This window comes from Nelumbo lutea, chromosome 5, assembly GCF_056320005.1.
Source record: "Nelumbo lutea isolate HS-2025 chromosome 5, American lotus-T2T, whole genome shotgun sequence".
Lineage (NCBI taxonomy): Eukaryota > Viridiplantae > Streptophyta > Magnoliopsida > Proteales > Nelumbonaceae > Nelumbo > Nelumbo lutea.
Window position 1 is genome coordinate 46940904 of NC_142688.1, and position 21111 is coordinate 46962014.

The 21111-nt window shown below is 33.2% G+C and overlaps 1 protein-coding gene and 1 long non-coding RNA gene across 2 annotated transcripts; both read left to right on the forward strand.

The window, feature by feature from the left end:
- Window positions 1-2: 2 nt before the first annotated feature.
- LOC148852173 (uncharacterized) lies at window positions 3-7389 on the forward strand. The gene is made up of 2 exons (XR_016098954.1): window positions 3-417; window positions 6868-7389. It is a non-coding gene; the product is annotated as an uncharacterized LOC148852173 (long non-coding RNA).
- A 4236-nt stretch (window positions 7390-11625) lies between these two features.
- Window positions 11626-12773, forward strand: LOC148852174 (putative leucine-rich repeat receptor-like serine/threonine-protein kinase At3g14840). The gene is made up of 3 exons (XM_088946452.1): window positions 11626-11656; window positions 11973-12123; window positions 12228-12773. The coding sequence occupies exons 2-3, from the start codon at window positions 11980-11982 to the stop codon at window positions 12618-12620; spliced, it is 537 nt and encodes a 178-aa protein (XP_088802578.1). The 5' UTR covers window positions 11626-11656; window positions 11973-11979; the 3' UTR covers window positions 12621-12773.
- The last annotated feature ends 8338 nt before the right edge of the window (window positions 12774-21111 follow it).

Below are 21111 nucleotides of genomic sequence, written 5' to 3' on the forward strand. Positions count from 1 at the left end.
AAATTAGTTGTAGATGGTGTTGTATTAGTAATTTAATAAAGCATTGGATGACTTATAGTTAACCATACATGTATGGAGTGCATCTACTAGTTTAAGGTCTTTGTCATGTATCACCTTTGCTTCTTCCCTCTGTACCATTTCTTATTTACCCCATAATAAATGAGTGTGCTATGTTTGATTTGGATGTTGATAAAGAATTGAGCTCTCACTTTTAAAATTTGTTAGATGCATGGTTCAAAGTTAGATATAACAGTGTGTTTTTCTTTTAAGGAAGGTTTATTTTGTTTTGTTTTTCACACTTTATTTTTGCGCTTCATGTTAACCATGATTATCTTTGCTTCTCCCTTTTTGCTAATGTAGAGATTCAATGTTCAAAATCAAGGGGGAAAGGCTTTGTGAACAAACCAAAGGTGAATGGTGAGACGAAATTGTTCTTATTATTTAATTGTATAAAATTTTTGAGTCTCAGATCAAACCTTATAATATGTTTGGAAAATTAAAAGAATATTTAGGGTAGAAGAGTCTTTTTATTGATTAAGTTAGATATAACGGTGTGTTTTTCTTTGAAGGAAGGTTTATGTCCTTTCAAGAAAGAGAGGAGAGGTTCTAGTATTTATTTAATGAGAAATCTGTGGGGAGGTTTAATACTTTTACCCTTTTCTTTATAAAGGGCTTTCTCAAAACACATGAAATTAGAAGCCATTATTATTAACTTCTTCTAAATGCAATATGATGTAAAAGAATTTATTAGAAGCCCCTTCAAAATAATTTTCTGAAATGTTAAATAAATTATAGAGAGTCATGTTTTATGCACTTGACAACTTGTAGTATGACATAACCCCTATATGCTAGTAAATACATCACAAGTTTTTGTGACCTACCCTACTGAATGCTTAGAGCTTTTGAAAAAGGTATATGCAAAAAATCTATTGTTGTTGTGATCACAACAAACATTCACAAGATAAAACCAAAAGATATTTGAAACAATGCCAATCAAGATAATAAAAGAGTAACAAAATATACAAAATTGAAGTAAAGATAAATAAAAACAAGTATCACCAAGAATACAAAGTATTTACATGGTTCGGTCATATTTTCAACGTCTATAGGATAGACGAAAACCGTTGTTCATAACTATTAACAAATGAGAAATAGTACAGGATACCTTGTGACTAGTTACTCAAATCTACACTGAACCCTTGTGCACTTGTTTTCCCTTTTCTTTCTTAGCTTAAATAATAAAACAAGAGAAAACTATTCTTACACTAACACTGGCTTGTATAGATTCCTTACCTTTCCCTTCTTTTCCCTACCTTTTCCTTCAAACCAAACATAGCCTAGGAGTACCCTTCTTCTCTCATACATTCAATTTTTTTTTTTCTCTTTAGCGAAAAAGGTACTTACATTTTTTCTCTCTTTAAATCCTATATACAAAAGAAACTTGTTCTTATGTAAAATCCACCTTAACCTACCTAGCTAGCTAAAGGAGAGATTATACCTATTGTTAAATTATAACTAAATCCAATGGTTGAAAAATTAGACAGAACTTCTAACAATTCCCACCTTGGATTATTTTTCAACCACTTTGGATATGTTCTATTCGTGCGAAATACCACAAACTTCTATTGGTCTTGATAAACACTACATCCACTTATTCACAAATACCACAAACATTTATGTACTTACTCTTTTTCTTTTCTCTCCAACAAAAATAGAGAAATTTCTCTTCTCTTTAAATCCTACATTCAAAAGAAACATTTTCTATATGTAAAACCCACTTTAACCTACAGAGGGAACTACATCCGCCATTAGATTAGAGCCTAATCTAATGTTGAAAAATAAGACAATCCCAAGTTCCCAACACTTGTAATTTACCTAGCATTGTTTGTTATTGTGTGAGTTTACCATGCTCCATCGTGATAGGCGAAGCAAATTCCATCTTATTTCTTTATATTCGGATTCAAAGAAATTGTATACATTGGATGCAAGAGAAACTCATAAGGGATTTGGATATTATATTTTAAAAAGTTATGTAAATATTATGTTTTATTAATAAAATGAACTAGAAATGACAAATGTATGTTAATTGTCTAGAGTAATATCACCATACATTGATGTTCAAATCTTATCTGAATCAAGTATTTGATTGGGGTGGATCATAAACTATCTTTGGATGTTCAAAACTAGTTTATTTTTGGTATTTGGTGATACACCTTCAGTTGCGCAGCACCATGCTAATAACCCCTCCCCAAAGTCGTGGTCGTGGCAATTGAATCCACATCTCTGCTTGAATAAACCTGCTAACATACCAATTGAGCCATCCCACCGTTGGCATCTAAAACTAGATTCAGGACCAGTGTTTTCAGTCCATGGATCCATCTCCAAATTGTTTTGTGAGTCAATTACCAGGTGGCCTAACTGGTAGAACTTCTGAATCATTTGACCTCATTAGTGGGTCAAGAGTTAGATATTTGCCCTCTTTTCTCTTTTCATATTTTTAGTCACTTCTGTCATTAATGTCACCACTTTACATCTGTTTTTCTTCTCTTTTGATATTGTATATTGTGAAGTAAATGATATTAGAGATATGCTTAATAACACTTCTGCAAATTGTCTAAAATTTTTATATTATTTTGTAACTTTATCTACTTTTATATTTTACTATGTAATTTATGACATTAATAATTAATTAACTCCTTTAATGCAATTGAGCCTCTAATCTACCACACACATATACCCATTTCTAAGTTGAATATTTTTAATACATTGATATTAATTACACCATAGGAAAAGGTGATTATAAGTTGAAGGGGCAAGAAGAGCTAAGGGCAGACCAAAAGGATTTAGATGGAAATAATAATAAAATATTAGGATCTATTTAGAAAGAGTACAAATGCAGATATGTACAGTATAAATGCATACAAAACAATAAAAAAAATACAAGGTTTTGCACTCTATATATTTGTATTTGTACTCCTTTCAAATTGAGACTTAATTATACAGAATGGGCATGACAAAACAGGATTCATGTAACCAACCCCCTTTAATTGGGACAAGACTTAGATGATGATAACAACTAGTACTGAATGCACATCACCTCATGTATAAATTAAAGATCTATTTGGTTTACAATTGGAATTGGAATTGAAATCCTTCAGAATTAGAATCGGAATAGTCTTTCTTATAGCAATGGGAATTACAATCGGAATTAAAATCAATTAGAATGGTATTTCATTCCCAAGAGAGGGAAAGGAATGGCAATGGGAAGGCAGGGACGGGGAGCCACTTCCCATTCCCATCCCGCAATTCCTCATATCCATCCGGACCGTCCCGCAGGCAATGGTTCTACTTCTTGCGTGTTCCAAACTGATCAAGGCTCAAACCAATTATTGAGTTAAAAATACATAAATCTTTCCTAATTTTCTTGTAATTTTCATTACATTTTATCTCTAAAAGAGTAAATTTGGTAGACAATGTATAAGAAAATCTTGAATAAAAGCACTTGTTGATTTTTTGACAAATAAACAATTCACTATTTATTGACATTTTTATTAAAGTTATATTATTAAATAAATGAAGGTTTAAGTTGTTACTAAAATAATTAAAAAATTGTAGATGTAAGTATAATTGGGACTAATCGGGTCAAACCTGATTATCCTGATTAATAATCGGGAAACTTCTGGATTTATGATTTTGCCCTAATTAATAGTCAGTTTGGGACTGCTGGTATAGTCTGTCCCAAATCAAACCCTACTTGTTGACAGCCCTTATCTAACTTAGGGTGTTTGTTATTTATACTTAGTCTATCATTATCTAACAAGTATGGAGCTCAGAAAATGACACCTACATGAAATGTTGAGTCCCAAATACAAGCATTCAATTTCTTCTCCAATCACAAAGTCTAATGGGGTGGGAGGGGGAGGATTTACTTAAATATGAAGTAATATGAAGTGATAAGGGTACTTTTAGGATAAACCATCTATGTACAACGACTTAGGGATTTTGTTGTTTGTCTCTCCTATTTCATTGCCTGGTGGAAGGTATATACATTCAAAAAAAAAAAATAGAAGAGAAGATAAGGAGAATATACAATAGAACAAACCAAGAAGAGCCCATGCCAAGTGAGCAAGACGTCATCTCAAGCCCATAAAACCAAGACCACAACACACAAAAAACCACTCCACATAGAAAGCCTAGAAACAATAAATCAGATCCAGAAAATAAAACTAGACCCAAAAAGGCCTAGGTCAGCCCAATCTCCTATTCAGACTGAAAACAAAACAACAACCCAAAACACCAAAATCATAAATAAGCTTTTACACTAAAGCCTTTCTTCCTCTACCCCCATATTTTTCTATCTTGCGTATTGTTGCCTCTGCTACGAGTTTTCAGAAACATGTCACCTAGAGGTGTAAAGTGGGCCGTGATGGGCTGGTACAGCATGGGCTGCGGGCAGGCTGTGCAAAGTGCGGGCCGTGTCGTGTTGGCCTATGGGCCGTCATGGGCTGTGCCGCCCTCCCCAATGAAAATTTTAGGGGTCAGCCCGATACAGCCCATGGTCCATGGCCCAGGCCTGTGTCGTGTCGTGCAATGCTACAGGCCAAGCTGGCCCATGGGTCAAACCTTGTTCCAAGTCGGGCCATGGACCGGCCAAAGCTATTTTTGCCTTTTTATTTAAAAAATGAAAAAAAAAACTTAAAATTTTAGTTTTATATGAATTTTGATATATTCAATTGCCTATATATACAATAATTAAATAAATTAGTATAATAAAATTGAAAAAAATTGTTTCTTTTATTAATATATTATAGAGATTGGCTTCAGTCAGTGCAAGGCCCATTCAAACACTGTTCGAACAGTGTTACAGCCTTGCATTGGGAATATCTCCATACCTCAATGCTTTACTTCATGGGGAGATATTACCAATGCAAGGCTATGATGGTTGTTTGAATGGGCATTGCACTGACTGAATCCGGTTTCTATAGTATATACTATATATTATTATATAATTATAATACATATAATATATATATATATATAAATATATACATAAAATATTGCTTTTCAGACCGCAGATCCGTTTAGTGTCTCCTCAAATCGATCTGAATTGGGCTTATAGATCTAAAAACCATAGCGTGTGGACCGGCTCTAAACGTGCTTAGACGTGTGAAAGAGCAGATGCATTATCAAATTTACCCTTCCAATCTTTTAGAAATGACACACGCTACCCTTCTCTCTCTCTCTCACACACACACACACACTTGTCTCTCCGACCACCGCCGCTGCAAGGCGGCTAAGTATTAATAATAAAAATAATTATTAACTATAAATTATTTTTACTAATTATTAATTATCTTAATATTTTTATTAAACATTAATTATTTTTTATTAGTGATTAACTATTTTTATTAACTTTTATTGTATTATTTATAATTATAAATTATATTTAGTAATTATTATAAATTATTATGTAATTTATTATTTTTATTTGTGTTATTTCAACATTATTAATAATTAAATAATTATTTATTTATTAAAAATTAATTTTATTAACTCTTATTGATTAATTTTATTTTTATTACATTTTAATATTTTTATTAGTGAATAATTATTTTTATTAACTTTTTGTATAATTTTGATATTATTTTGAATTTGATAAGTTATTTTATATGAAATGGTGCTAACTGCATTCACAATTACAGAATAGTTTGTTCCAGGGGTAAAATATTAAAACAAAGCAATTTCAGATGTTGTAGAATTGATCCAACAAAAACAACATTATCTGTTTAGATGCTCTAAAAAGTAGAAAAGCATCTATGCCTCTTTTCAGATTTTAGACACTTTTAATATCTTTCTAACTTTTCAGATTTCAGACTTCATATTTCAAATTTATCAAATGCCACCTATGTGATAAATGGAAAAACAGGAGTGGGTTTTGTTTACACTATTGTATTTTGTTAATCATTTCTCCACCTGGGTTTTGGAGAATATTTATTTTTAAAAGACTTAATTTTATTCATAATAATAAAAATTACGACACATTTTTATTTTTGTTCTTTTATCAACCAAGTGATTGATTGATTGATAAAGCCTTCTGCTGGTTGTAGTGGAAATTAATTTGTGGGATAGAACCCCTTTAGGTTGAGGGGTTTATCTGGGAGATGGATTACCCTGTTGTATAGCCCCTTGGAGAAAAATAAATAAATAAATAAAATAAAATTCATTGAAATTCTACAATTATACGTTAGAGAACCCTAAAAGGACCAAAGGAGTTGTTGTACTCTTGCCTGTGTACCTCTCACCCGTGACTCCAGATCTCCTGCCTATGAGAACTTTGTCCACGCCTACCCACAATATACTATCCCTGTGAATTGGGAACATCTCCTCCTGCATAATACTATGTAGAGGATGAGATGTTCTCTATGTGTGGGTGCGATAAACATGGGCAGAGTTTGTGTGGGCAGGAGATCCGGACTCCTCACCTGTTTGGTTGAGTTATTCTCTCGCGCCTGTCTGCAAGGTTAATTTCTAGTATTCTACCTCTCCCTCTCCCTTTATCTCATCTCCTCTTTTGTTTTTTGTTTTTTGTTTTTTTTTTTTTGTCTTTTCTCTACTTCTTTGTTTTGTTTTTTTTTTTTTTTCTTTATCTTCTTTGATGTGGCTGGTGAAGCGGGATCTCTCTATGGCGGAGAATGAGTTGAGCAGGTTTCTACCATTTTGCAAAATTCACAAGTTATGGTGAAAACAGTCCTATTTGTAGCAATGAAGATGAATCTCCATCACCTTTTGGTTCTTTAATGTAAAGCTTAATAGGCCAAGGATGATACAACCGTTTAAGTTGATAACACATACTTCTTTCTTGCGTAGGACTGATGATCGCCTATTAGCCTGTTCATTGGTAGAGATGGAGTCTCCATGAAGACATAGAGACTCCTACTAGTTGGAAGATGGTTGCTCTCCCGTTAGGCGGCGAATTGGTAGAGATGAATTGAAATTAATACATGATGTTTCACAATAATAACAATGAATAGAAAGGTTATTGAATGCTCATCTTGGAAGTGGTTGGGCAGAACTTGAATGTAAAGTGGACATAGCAGGAACACGTTGCTAAGTCACTAGCTTATATAATACACCCCAGTTTGCGTCCCTGAGCCAACTGATTACATGGAATTTATAGCTAAGAACATGGAAGGATATGATGCTCTTGCTCTGGAGGCCGAGAAATAAGTTACAAATGGCATTGTATTAGTACCCTAATAAGTCACTGAATGACCAACTTTGTGTGAAGTGCATCTACTAGCAGTTTACCCCAAAATAAGATCCTTATCTCCTTGTTACTTCCATGTGTACCTTTCTTGTTTACCCCAAAATAAATTAGTGCTTGTGCTATGTTCATTTTGGATTTTTAGCACTCTATATATTTGTGTGAAGGGGCTAGCAGAGCTAAGGGTAGACCAAAAAGTTTTAGACGAAAATAATAATAAAATATTAGACTCTATTTGGAAAGAGTACAAATGTAGATGTGTACAATATAAATACATATAAAACGATATGAAAAAATATAAAGTTTTGCATTCTATATATTTGTATTTGCACTCCTTCTAAAGTTGAGACTTAAATGTAAGAATGGACATGACAAAATAGGATTCATGTAACCAACCCCTTTTAATTGGGACAAGACTTAGATGATGACAACAATTAATTCAGAATGCACGTTACCTGATGTATAAATTAAGGATCCATTTAATTCACAAATGAAAATGGAATTGAAATCCTTCAGAATTAAAATCGAAATAGACTTTTCTTATAACATGTTTGGTTTTGATTGGAAATTAGTCCTTTGGTGGTTGGTTCATGTCGGTATTATAGACATGAAGTTTTTTTATTTGCTTTTTTTCATGTCGATACCATGCCCATTAGTTGTAAAATGGTTGGTTCAGCATTTACTTGCATACCATGTCCGTTAGGAAACAGAGATCGATTGAAATTAATACATCAAGTACTAAGCCTTATCCCAATGACGTGCAATCGATCACTCACTATCTTATCATGATCTAAGCCTTATCCCAATGAGTGAAATGGCTTTACTTGGTCAGGTGATTAAATCATTTTTAATTACTTTTGGCATTTTAATACAACGCATTAATAACTAGATGGCCACCGTTTCCTTTTATTTAGTTTGCCCTTCTCTTTTTAACTTATGTTTGGTCTGAAGGAAAATGTAAGAAAAAGTAGAGAAAGATAGAAAAATCCTTACAGACCTTGTATTGCTACTCTTATCTTTCCCTTCCTTCCCCTACTTTTTCCTTTAAACCAAATATAGTCATAGCTCTTTCAATTTTTTATCTCATTAAATTTGTATTAAAATTAGTACTTTTATTAAAATACCCCTAAATTAAAACTTACCTTAAATTTGTGTTATACTAAACACCCATTATAGTTTTTAATTAATTTACTTAATCAACATTGTGTTAGACAAAAGTGAAAAATGATGGTTTCAACCCTAACATCTATTTGAGCAAATTTAATCAGTAGGATAAAAATGAAAATGGCATATTACTCCAATAAAAAGCATGCATAAACAAATTTTATTACCACATCAACAAAATGATGAAGAAGAAACATCACAGTGACGTTATAGTTCTAATTATTGCAAACCAATTTAAGCATGTAAACATGATCATCTAAATTAGAAAATCAACATGATTGATGCCTCTTCATCTTAAATTGGGATGTCAATGGGTTGGTTGTACCTGAAAAAACTGAATCCATTATATCAGTTCTCAACTTTTTAATTTTGTCAAAATTAATAATTGAAACCATTTAATTAATTAATAAATGAAGAAGATGAGGACGAGGATATTTTACAAAAATGAAGAAGCATGGAAACACCCAGTTTGGTACCAACTGGGGACTCTTTTCATACACACAAAGCTCATCGGGCCAAGGTGAATCCGCCCCTCATCTATTTCAGGGCACCTTAGTTCATACTCAACAAGAAAGATATGCTATATGTTTCCCTTATCCTCAACATGTTCTTCACCACCAGCTTATAGGAAGCCATGGTGAATCACTCCCAGAACCTCGAGGGAACTTTGGGTCCTCATCCAAGATTTCCACTTTGACCATCTCGGTTTCCTCGACCTTAACCCCCTCAACCTCCTCCTCAACCTCGGATAGAGTGAACTCACTCCCTAACTCCTCTTGAACCACAGCCACATTGTCATTAGTCTCAAGGACAACTACCTTAGTAGCCTTACATTAAGATCTTTACTCATGCTCACCCCCCGAGCTAGAGCTACCCAAATTAAAAGAAGAGAAAATAAATGAAGAAGACGAGGACGAGGATATTTTACAAAAATGAAGAAGCATGGAAACACCTAACAAGGATAAAGACTAGTCGAAGACCAACTCTAGAGGGCGCTCTCACTCAAATAATGAAGTTAAATGGTTCACTCTCCTCCTTATATTGAGCAAACCAATAATCAAGATTGAAGCTATCAGATAGTCTAGATCCATCCCCGCGCACATGCTTGCGAAGCCAAAACAACATGGCCATGGTTCCCTAACCTAGCCTGACCACACCTCAACTGATCCAATGAAGATAATAAGTTCCTTATCTAAGCATGACAAGAGCTCTTCCACTTCATCTCGACTGAACTCCCCTCTCCTCAACTTCATAACCGGGGGATTGGTGATAGTGTCATATCTCAATCGGTTGAAATTTCCACGTGGATGTTGTCATATGCCAGGCTTAGTTTACCTCTTTAGGCCGCATCAATGGACTGGTACACCACACATCAAGTTCAGTGGGTGATCCAACAAGTGAGAACATCGGAAGGAAGCATGATCTCTCTCACCAATAAGCATCCCGTAGGGGAACGTGAGACTATCCAAAGAACTCGGTTGTCACGTAAATGCTCTCATATCCCAAATTTTTTAAGCTGAACAAAAATAAAAACCCAAATAGTTGGAACAAGGCTTACGCTAAGTATGAAATAATGGGAGTGTTTAAAAATAAGTGCTTATTTAAATAAGCACTGATTTTCGGTTGGGACCACACTTAAAATAAGCACTATTTGTGTTTGATAATTAAGCTTATATAAGTGCTTATTCTTGACAACAAGTGCTTATTTGAAAGCCAAGCTTATATTTAAGTATTTATTGAATAAATGCTTATTCTGTATTTCTGTGTTTTAAATGCAAAAAAGTCCCTAGGTATGTTTCAAAATATAGATTATATAGTCAGAGAGGTGGTAATTGGCGGATTGAGTTGAGTTTCAATCCAAACCATCTAACCCCTCAACTCATTAATGACCCATTAAGATTAAATTAAATGGGTTGGGTTCAATTCAAACAAGTTTTAACTTAACCCAGCCTTCCCGACCGGTTAATATATATAATTCATTAAATGATACATATAAATTATAAAAAAAAGTGTAGCATAAATTGAAGAAAAATAAAGATATTATAGAAAAGAAAAAGAAAAAAATAACAGAAATTATATGAAAATATTAAAAATTATAGAAAAATAATAGAATTTGCGAAAAAAATTGTAAAAATTATATATAATATTAAAACACATAAATTACAGAAATTCCAAAAAAACAGAAATCACAAAATACACAAAATAACAAAATTTATAGAAAAATATAAAAATGAAAAAAGCAGAAATTATAGGAAAAAAACAAAAAACTACACTAAAACGAAGGAAATGAATCTACAGAAACCAGATATACAGAGGACGTGAAGGGGCGGCTCTGGTAATTGAATATTTCATCGCAGCAGTGAATGGCGTTGGAGTGGGAGCTCATGTGATCATCATTTCCAATGCAAGAAATGACAACACCCAACTCTAACCCTTGAGTTCATCTCTGCCCTTTGATTATTTTGGTTCGTTGATCATTGAATGAGAAGTGAATGATTAACAAATGAATAAGAAAAAAAATAAGGCATTACCACTTCGAGAGAGCCATTGATGTTGTTTCGTTGATCCGTTTGATCACCACTTACAAATCATGGGAGAAAAGAAAGATCAATGCATTTGTTCTATTGGAATCTCAGAAATATAGAAGTTTGAAGCCCCGGAGGGGAATAGTTAGAAGCAAACGACAGATTAATTGATTAAACTAGAGAGAATTCAGAACTCCTCTGCTGTGGCTTTTCCTCTATTGCTGGATTTACATTATATCTGCATTGTTTTTAAACACAGGCAAAAGTAGACTTTCCGTTTGGTAATGTAGTTTTTTGTCAATGTATAAATATAATGTTGCCAAATACAGGCAAAAATGAATCAGAGTGCAAATTTATTAGGATTTACACTACATTTGCATTGTTTTCAAACGCAGCTTCAGTAGAAGTTTATGATTTTAGAGTTGCAAAGATTGCCTAGAATTTGATCAGTGCAAGCTGCATTAATAAATTCTTATTAATGTGAATGGCAACGGTTGGGATAAGAGCTCTAACATATGGTTAAGATGGCGAGACTACATTTGCATTGTTCACTTTTGCCTGTGTTTGGCAATGTAGGCATTACCGTAACAATGCATTGTCAATGCATAAATATAATGTTGCTAAATATTGACAAAAGTGAATCAGACTACAAATTTACCCTGAACCAGAACACCCACATAAGCACTCGAATTGCTGGGACTTAGTGAGTTACAATGCTCCACATTCTATTTAGAAGTCATAAATGATATGTTTAACTTCTAATTAAAATCTTGGTGGAAAAGGATTTAATCCACTATGAGAGATTCCTGACTTTTTCCAAATTCTGACTATCCTTGTCTAGCGGCAACTAAATTTGTCTAATTAATGATTTAAGGTGCATGTAAATATCTTTTAACAAAGACATGTTGGCTTTGTTATGAGAACCAATACTATACTAGAAGCAATATTACTAAATTTTTCATAGGTTACTGCAGTGTCATATATGTAGAATATAATATGTTATAATCTTGACTTTTCAGTGGATATATGGCACCAGAGTATGCAATGAGGGGTTATTTGACAGATAAAGCAGATGTTTACAGTTTCGGAATTGTTGCTTTGGAAATTGTCAGTGGGAAGAGCAACACTAGTTTCAGGCCAAAGGAGGAACGCATTTATCTTCTTGATTGGGTAACTTGACATTACAATCAGTAAAAAAGGGGCTTATTTCTTTATTTCTTCTATGCTTATTCCGGATAAACAGATATGTTACCAACTTTCTTCTTCTATGATAGGCCCTTATTCTTAAAGCGAAAGGATGTTTGATAGATCTCGTGGACCCAAGGTTGGGATCAGAATTCAACAAGGATCAGGTTATGGCAATGATTAATGTAGCTCTCTTATGCACTAATGAATCTGCAGAGCTAAGGCCTGCCATGTCTTCTGTAGTAAGCATGCTTGAAGGCCAAGCCCCTATTCAGGAGCTTGTTTCAGATTCAAGTATCTCCTCTAGTGAAGTAAGGTACAAGGACATGATGAAGTATTACCAAAGTTTAGATGATAAGAGCATCAGTGAGAGCCAGACTCGGAATACATTGAATGATGGGCCATGGACCGGGTCTTCTACATCTGCCAATGATCTTTACCCAATCAAATTAGATTCCAGGTATTTGAATGACAGGGAGTAGAGTGGTTTATGCTACCTTGATGTGTTTCCGTGAGGCTTAGATGTATATGTTTGGCATATTATTTTCACTTTCCTCATTTCTTTATGATGATTGGAGACTGGAGATTTCATTATGAAAGATGAAAGTATACAAAATTTGCAAGTTTTATTCAAATCTGCGTAGCATGCATAAACATTTCCTGAAACCATTATTTGCTCTCAAATGAATAATCTAGATTGCTTTGGGCCTCTCTACTTGGCTAATTTTTAAGGAATACATAGTAATAGTTGCATCAGTAATTAGGGGAACATATGAACAGTGTTGAGAAATGAGCAATCAGGAATTGTGCAGCAGATTGTATCAAATCGATTTGGATATATGTATATCCAAATTTGATTTGTTTTATATTCGAATTCAAATTGGATTATAATCGAATATTGAATGGTATAAGTAAATTAAACTAAAATTGATTAAACAATTATGGGAAAATCTATTATGTGGGTAGGACATGGTATCTAAATAGTATTCACAAATCAATAAAATAAATTGAAATTACTTGTTTAAAACTTCAATCTATGACAATTTAGTAAAAATACAACGTTCAAACTATGTTTACTAATAATACATATAATATACATTTAAAGATTTAAATGTGATGTATCATTTTATCATTGGTTCTTTTTTTTTTTTCTTTGTTGTTGTGCAATTCATACACCATTTATTTTGCCTACTTTGAATAATTTGTTTGTTAGGCCTTGTTTGGTTAAAATTCTGCTCCAACAAATTATAATTCTAGATTTCAAAAATAATTGTATTAGCATGACAAACACAGCAAACCTGAAATAAATGGGGTGAATCTCCGTATTCCAACTTGAGTCCAATCTAAGGTGTGGCGAGTTCTGACCATCCTAACTGGACAATTAAATTGAGTAATCGTATGGGGTCTTTATCTTAAAGCCATATGCCACTCAATTCACCTGGACTTCTGAATCTTTTGTACTTGGCATCTTTGTTTGATGATAAGCCCCAGAACAAGGTTGAAAGTATCAACATGATTGATCCGTAGCGGCTGATATATATCATGCGGGAGCTCTCTGATATGTTTCGATAAAGAGTGTATCGGGGTTTTGACCGGTTAAGGGGTTAGAGGAGCCTTGAACCGGCCCCTTGAACCAGTATTAAAAGCAAATTAAAAACAAAAGAGTATCAATATCGCCCAATACACCCCTACCGGCGTATCAAGTATATTAATATTTTGAACCTTGATTTCACCTCTACGATGTTCACCTGGACTCATGAACGTAGTTGCTGCTGACCTTTGATTATGTCATCGGTGATGCCACCGACCTAGCTACTTGGGGAAAGAGATTTGGAAATCCAGAGGAATTTGTGTGCAAATGGCTTGGACTTTTGAAAAGAGGTTTGGAAATCCTTCAAAAGATGAAGATCTGTGTGCGAATGTAATCCTTGCAATCAAAACACAAACAAACTGGGTCAAGGATAAATGTTATCTTCTCTGTTTTTTCCATTGCCCCAAATGTATCCACAGAAATTATTTCTTGGATCAAATTATTAAATTAGTAGCCTAAAAAATAAGTCCTTATTCTTCCTTAATTTTTGAAAGCTTCTTGTTCAATTATGCCCTCTATTTATGTCTTCCTAACAGATGGAGTGGGAATCTCCCGAACACAGACAAACTATTAATTAGTGTTCATTTTGATAAGTTCTTCCTGATTTTCAATATCGAGAGTCTCATCACGGCCACTTGTTTAAGTTGAGCTCTACACTTGACAGAAAAATGATATGATCATTGAGCGTCTTCCATTGTCGAGCAAGAAAGTGTATCCCTGGCTATAGATGCATGAAGTGATGTGAAATTCGGAAATCCAACAGCTTAGCGGATCAGTGGTAAAGAAGATTAGATCACATCCGAAGGATATTTGTATATTTTTATGCCGTTTAAGGGCTAATTAATGGTAGGTACTAAATTGTTACATTTTCAAATTTTGATTATTGAATTATCGCATTTTAAAGTTGGAGTGTTAAAGTGGCCCTAGGCCCAAAGTATAATATAAATAAATTTTCTCTCCAACAAAGAGGGTCATATTCATAATTTCCCCACTTACCTACTTACCACCTTTCTATATGACTTTGTAGGTAATTAGGTACTTGCCTTGTTGCCGGTTGATTCTTGTTGGGACATGCTTAACCATGGCATTATGGATTTTTTTTAGGGTGCTTATAGTTCAGTTAACTGAACCATGGGCCTTCTTTTGTAGTCGAATCGGTATTACTAGTTTTTGGAAAACCAAAAATCGAAACCGAACCAAAACCATTTGATTAGCCGATTGACCGGTTCAATTTGTTGGTTTTTTGATTTTTTAATTTTTATAATATATATTATAAAAAAATATATAAATATACAATAAAAGTTATAATTATAAATAAAAATAATATATTTTAAATAATAAATAATATATCATATATTATAAATATATATTTATATATAATGCATATTTATTAATTTAAAATACATAAAATATATTGACATATATGTATACTGGTTGGTTTGATTAATTTTTCGAGTTCTTTTGCTCACCCCTATCTGTTGTCCACACATGAAGCAAGGTTTGACGGTAAGAAAATAATAAAGAGAGAGACAAAGACAGAGAGAGGAAGACGGTATAACCCAAGAGAATGTAAATGAAATTGATTTTTTTTTTTTTGGGGTGGGAGTTTATGGTTCAATCTACCCCTAGGGTGGAATTAAAATTTCTAAAGGTGGGCTGAACCCTACCCGTGGATTGATGCCAAATTCGCATGTAAGATGCGATTTATAGAAAGACTGCTAGTAGATTAGTTGGGGGATTTAATTGAGATTTCTGAGATGAATTGTAGTCTATTTATCCTTTTTTTTCTTATCCAGACTATACGTCATTATGGACTCACCTGTTGAATTTAATAAAATAGGTTCATTTGTGTTGATTTCGTGTAATGATATAGTTGGGTCACAAAAGTTATAACCTCTTGATTAACTGTATTTATGATGAACACTGTTTCATCCAACAGGCTGTCACTTTCCTACCTAATACTTACACGTGACATATTAAGGTAGAAGCTGTGAAACCAGCAAAAAATCTATTATATATAATAAATATTAAAGGAAAGTTGTCAATGGAGAATTTCTTTCTTTTAGATATGTGGTGCTTTAATTTTTTAAAAACACTATTTTAAAAATGGTTAACTACATTTTCAAATAAAACTATGTAGGAGGATGAGATAATTTACTGCAACTGACATAAGCACTCTATTAATATTCATTTTTACAACATGAGCAAATGTTTCTTCGTAGTCAACTCCATAGGTTTGAGTGTAGCCCTTTGGCCACCAACCTTGCTTTATGATGTTCTAGAGAACCATCACTCTTGTACTTGATTTTGTAGACTCATTTACATCCTACAAATTTATTTCCCTTTTGTAATGGCACAATATCCCATGTATGATTTCTGTTGAGGGCTTGAAGTTCTTCATCCATGGCCTTCCTCCATATCGGATGGTCCTTAGCTTCATCAAAGCTAAATGGTTCAATACGTTTTTCGATGGAAGTTGGAAAGTCCAAGTGAGAAGGAGATATATTATCATAGCAAACATAGTCTTGAATAGGGAAGGAAGCTACATAATAAGTGTAAAAGTCTTGAAGTCTAACGAAAGGTTGATGAACACATGATAACCTTCAAGGAAGATTTTGGTCATTGAATGGCGTATGTGATTATAATGTATGATCAGGTTCAAGTTCAACCATGGATTCCATAGGATCAACACTATCTTCTTGAGTAGAGATTGGATGACTTTCGTCATGAACATCTCTATTGTCACTTATTTGTTCACCTATTTGATCTATAATGCCATTTAAATGTACATCTTCACTAAAAAGAGGAAAATGGGCAAATTCACCATAATTCTCCCCCTGAATTTGACCCAAAGATTTCTGAAAATAGGATTCATTCTCAACAAATGAGACATTTAGGGAGATATATAATTTCTTAGTTTTGGGATCATAGCATTTATACCCATTTTTTTTGTAGAAGAATGTCCAACGAAGACACATTTAGAAGCATGGCGATCAAGTTTTCTAGCATTTTGTAGGTGAACAAAACAAATGCACCCAAAAACCCGAAGGTGAGAGATATCAATTTTGTGTCCTTTGATAACTTCTAAAGGAGAATTATCATTCAAAACTCTACTAGGCAACATATTGATCAAATAGCAACTAGCTAAAACTGCATATGACCAAAAGTATTTTGGAAGATTCATTTGAAACATAAGTGACCTAGTAACCTCAAGATATCTATTTTTCTACTCAGCAACTCCATTTTATTGAGGAGTTCCTACACAAGAGGTTTCATTATGATCCCTTCACTTTTGAAGTATGATGCAAAATGTTTGTTATCATACTTAGTACCATTACCAGTTCTAAAAACTTTAATCCAAGCATTAAACTGAGTAAGAACCATTTGGAAAAAATCTTTGAAAACACTAAACACTTCACTTTTAGATTTCAGCAAATAAATCTAAGTGGTTCAAGACTTATCATCAACGAAAGTAATAAAATATCTAAAACCTTGCCGAGAATCAATAGATTTCAGCAAATAAATCCAGGTGGTTCAAGACTTATCATCAAAGAAAGTAATAAAATATCTAAAACCTTCTCGACAATCAATAGGTGATGGTCACCACAAATCAAAATGTACTAAATCAAATGGTTTCTCACAAAGATGCAATCTACAAGCAAAAGGAAATCTATGTTGTTTAGACAAATGACAAACTTCACAACTACTAGAATCCAAAATAAGAGTGGGATGTAAGAGAAGTAGCACTTTATTTGATGGGTGTCTCAATCTTTTGTGCCATACCCGAGAGACATCTTCGTGAGTGTTATTAGCCTTGAGAGTTAATTTCTGATGATCAAAACAATATAGACCATGACTGAGATGTCCTTCACCAATCTCCCTATGGCTTTATCCTGAAATGTCTCATTATGAGAAGAGAATATGACATTATAGTTCAGTTCTCTAGTAATTTTGCTTATTGACAACAAATTTGAAGAGAATGAAGGAATGAGCATGACATCAGAATTGGATGAAAGTAATTGAGTTTTTCCACTTCTTTGAACAAGAATGTGATCCCCATTGGCTATAGAGATAGTTTGTTTAACAGAGAGATATTAGAAATATGAGTTAAGTTATTACACATGTGGTTTGTTGCACCTAAATCAATTATCCAATTAGAATTGCCAGAAAGAGAAAGAAAGGTAAAGATATTACTAAACTTTGAGCCAAGGAGGTAGAAGAGTCTTGCGTGAGTAGAATCAACAATTGCTCACCAAAATTTTGAATGATTTTTTGTAACACTTGAGTAATTCTCTCCAAAGGTAAAGATATTATCCTTGGAGTCTTTGTTCTTGTTGGCCCTAAGATGATGGTATAGGATCCAACACTTTTCCTTTATGTGTCCAAGTTTTTTGCAATTTTCACAGTACACACGATTACCATTTCCATACCCCTTCGTAGAGTTGGGTCCTTTTCCACTATACAAAGTAGAGTTTTCTTAATCATATTTAGCACTGAAAGCATTGTTTTCTACAAGTTCCCCTACTCCTTTAGTATCTGGATTCATGACATGTAATCTAGTCTCTTCTTGTTGAATAGGGGCACACACATCCATTAGGGATGGAGTCTGGTCCACTAGTAACTGTCTTTTCAAGAACTTGTATTCAGGCTTCAAACTAGCAAATAACTGAAAAACTTTATGTTCCTCTTCTCTAGTTTGCAAAATTTTTGGGTTAGTTGTTGGAGGACGATACTTACGAAGTTCATCCCATTTTTTCCAATTAAAGATTTATCTCCCTGCTTAGCTTGAACTAGTTCTTATTGTATCTTAAATATTTTTGAAGCATTATTTTGTTCATATATATCACAAATAGAATCCCACAAGTCTTTAGCCGTTTCAACATAGGCAAAAATATCATATATTTTTGGTTCCATAATTCCAAGCATCCGGGATAAAATCAATTGATCATTTATCTCCCATTCAACACACTTAGGATCACCCTTTTTTGGTGCTTTAGTTTCTCCATTTACAAATCCTATTTTTCCTCTTGCTCTGAAAGCAACTGTAACTCCTCTATCCCAAGACAAATAATTAAGTCCATTCAATTGTATGATATTAATCTTGAATCTGGTGTCCACGCCTACCTATTTTATTAAATTCAACAAGAGATTTCTTGTCCACGCCTACCTACGTAACATTGCAGCGGCATATGCAAAATATCTCATCCTCCTATATAGTTTTATGCTAGGAGAAGATGCTCCCATTCACCATATAAGTCATTGAATTTTTAAATTGGTCCCTTAATTCAGTTAAAGTTGATTACTTTGACTTAATAATTTCATTCAATTAATAACATATCTAATTAAACTAAATTAATAACTTAGTACATAAAACTAATTATTCAGTTAATTAATTTATGTATTTTATTAATATATAGCATATGCATTATTAAGTTTATAAAAAGAAATGCAAAATGATCCAATAATTATTAAAAATGATTAAATGATTATTCCAAAAAAGAAAATGATTGAATTTTAGTAAAATGGTTAAATAATTAGATATAATAACTAAATTTATTTACCTTAGATTTATTAACCAAATAAAGCTAATAATTTACCTTAGATTTATTAGCATCTCCTCTCCTTCCTTCTACACTATTTGTCTAAACTTATATATTTTTTTTTAATTTTTTAACATTATCTATAATTATATACTATAAAAAATACTCAATTATCTATTGCTTCTTAAAATATCTCCACCTCTCTAAAATACTGAAATCAAACTTTCCATACAATTGTTCAATCACAAACAAAATAATAGTTGCCCTGTACTTAGGATTTTGCCATGCCTATTACATAAGTTAAAACGAAGAAAAAACATAAATTGTTAATTGCAAATTAAATCCCATTTAATTTTATAAATTAAATAAAAAATCGAAATCAAATTTAGCATATAGGCATAAGTTATGAATCTCAAATGAAACAATAAATGATGTGGACCATTCTTTTATATAAAATATGATAAGTGTCTTAAATCAAATAAAAATCTGCGAAAATAAAATAAAAAACTTAACCATGTAAATATGCGGGTCCCTCTCCTTTGACAAATAAAAATCTATCAAACACCCCCTCGTACTATGGGGTCAGTAACTATGACAAAGATGGTCCCTGTACTTTGTTTTGAGACAAAGACCTCCTCGTACTCACCGCCGATCCACCGGAGTTCATTGGTTGCGCCGGTGACTGTTCGCTGGTTTTGTCTGTCTAAGAGTGTGAAGTTGTGCCGGCAAGTGTTCCACTACTAAGATGAGAGGTTTGGATAGAAAGAGATGAATGAGAAGAAAGGGGTTAGGAACTTAGGATATTTAGGGTTTTTGATTTAACCTAAAAGTCAGGCTGGACATTTTTAACAAATCTTGAGCCCGGCACATAAAATAGTCAGTCTCGGGCTTTTAGGCCCGAGGTCAAGCCTGTAGGCTCAAATCTATGTTCAAGCCTGTCCAGGGGCCGGGCCGACATGTCGGATTACCCGGCCCATGAACTGGTCTAAAGGGTAAGATAGGGATTAAAACGATATGAAAAAATATAAATACATATAAAACGATATGAAAAAATATAAGGTTTTGCATTCTATATATTTGTATTTGCACTCCTTCTAAAGTTGAGACTTAAATGTAAGAATGGACATGATAAAATAGGATTCATGTAACCAACCCCTTTTAATTGGGACAAGACTTAGATGATGACAACAATTAATTCAGAATGCACGTTACCTGATGTATAAATTAAGGATCCATTTAATTCACAAATGAAAATGGAATTGAAATCGTTCAGAATTAAAATCGAAATAGACTTTTCTTATAACATGTTTGGTTTTGATTGGAAATTAGTCCTTTGGTGGTTGGTTCATGTCGGTATTATAGACATGAAGTTTTTTTATTTGCTTTTTTTCATGTCGATACCATGCCCATTAGTTGTAAAATGGTTGGTTCAGCATTTACTTGCATATCATGTCCGTTAGGAAACAGAGATCGATTGAAATTAATACATCAAGTACTAAGCCTTATCCCAATGACGTGCAATCAATCACTCACTATCTTATCATGATCTAAGCCTTATCCCAATGAGTGAAATGGCTTTACTTGGTCAGGTGATTAAATCATTTTTAATTACTTTTGGCATTTTAATACAATGCATTAATAACTAGATGGCCACCGTTTCCTTTTATTTAGTTTGCCCTTCTCTTTTTAACTTATGTTTGGTCTGAAAGAAAATGTAAGAAAAAGTAGAGAAAGATAGAAAAATCCTTACAGACCTTGTATTGCTATTCTTATCTTTCCCTTCCTTCCCCTACTTTTTCCTTTAAATCAAATATAGTCTTAGCTCTTTCAATTTTTTATCTC

Coding starts and splice junctions, on each gene's coding strand:
- LOC148852174 (XM_088946452.1), top strand. CDS start 11,980: ATGGCACCAGAGTATGCAATGAGGGGTTATTTGACAGATAAAGCAGAT. Junction 12,124..12,227: donor GCATTTATCTTCTTGATTGG/GTAACTTGACAT, acceptor CTTCTATGATAG/GCCCTTATTCTTAAAGCGAA.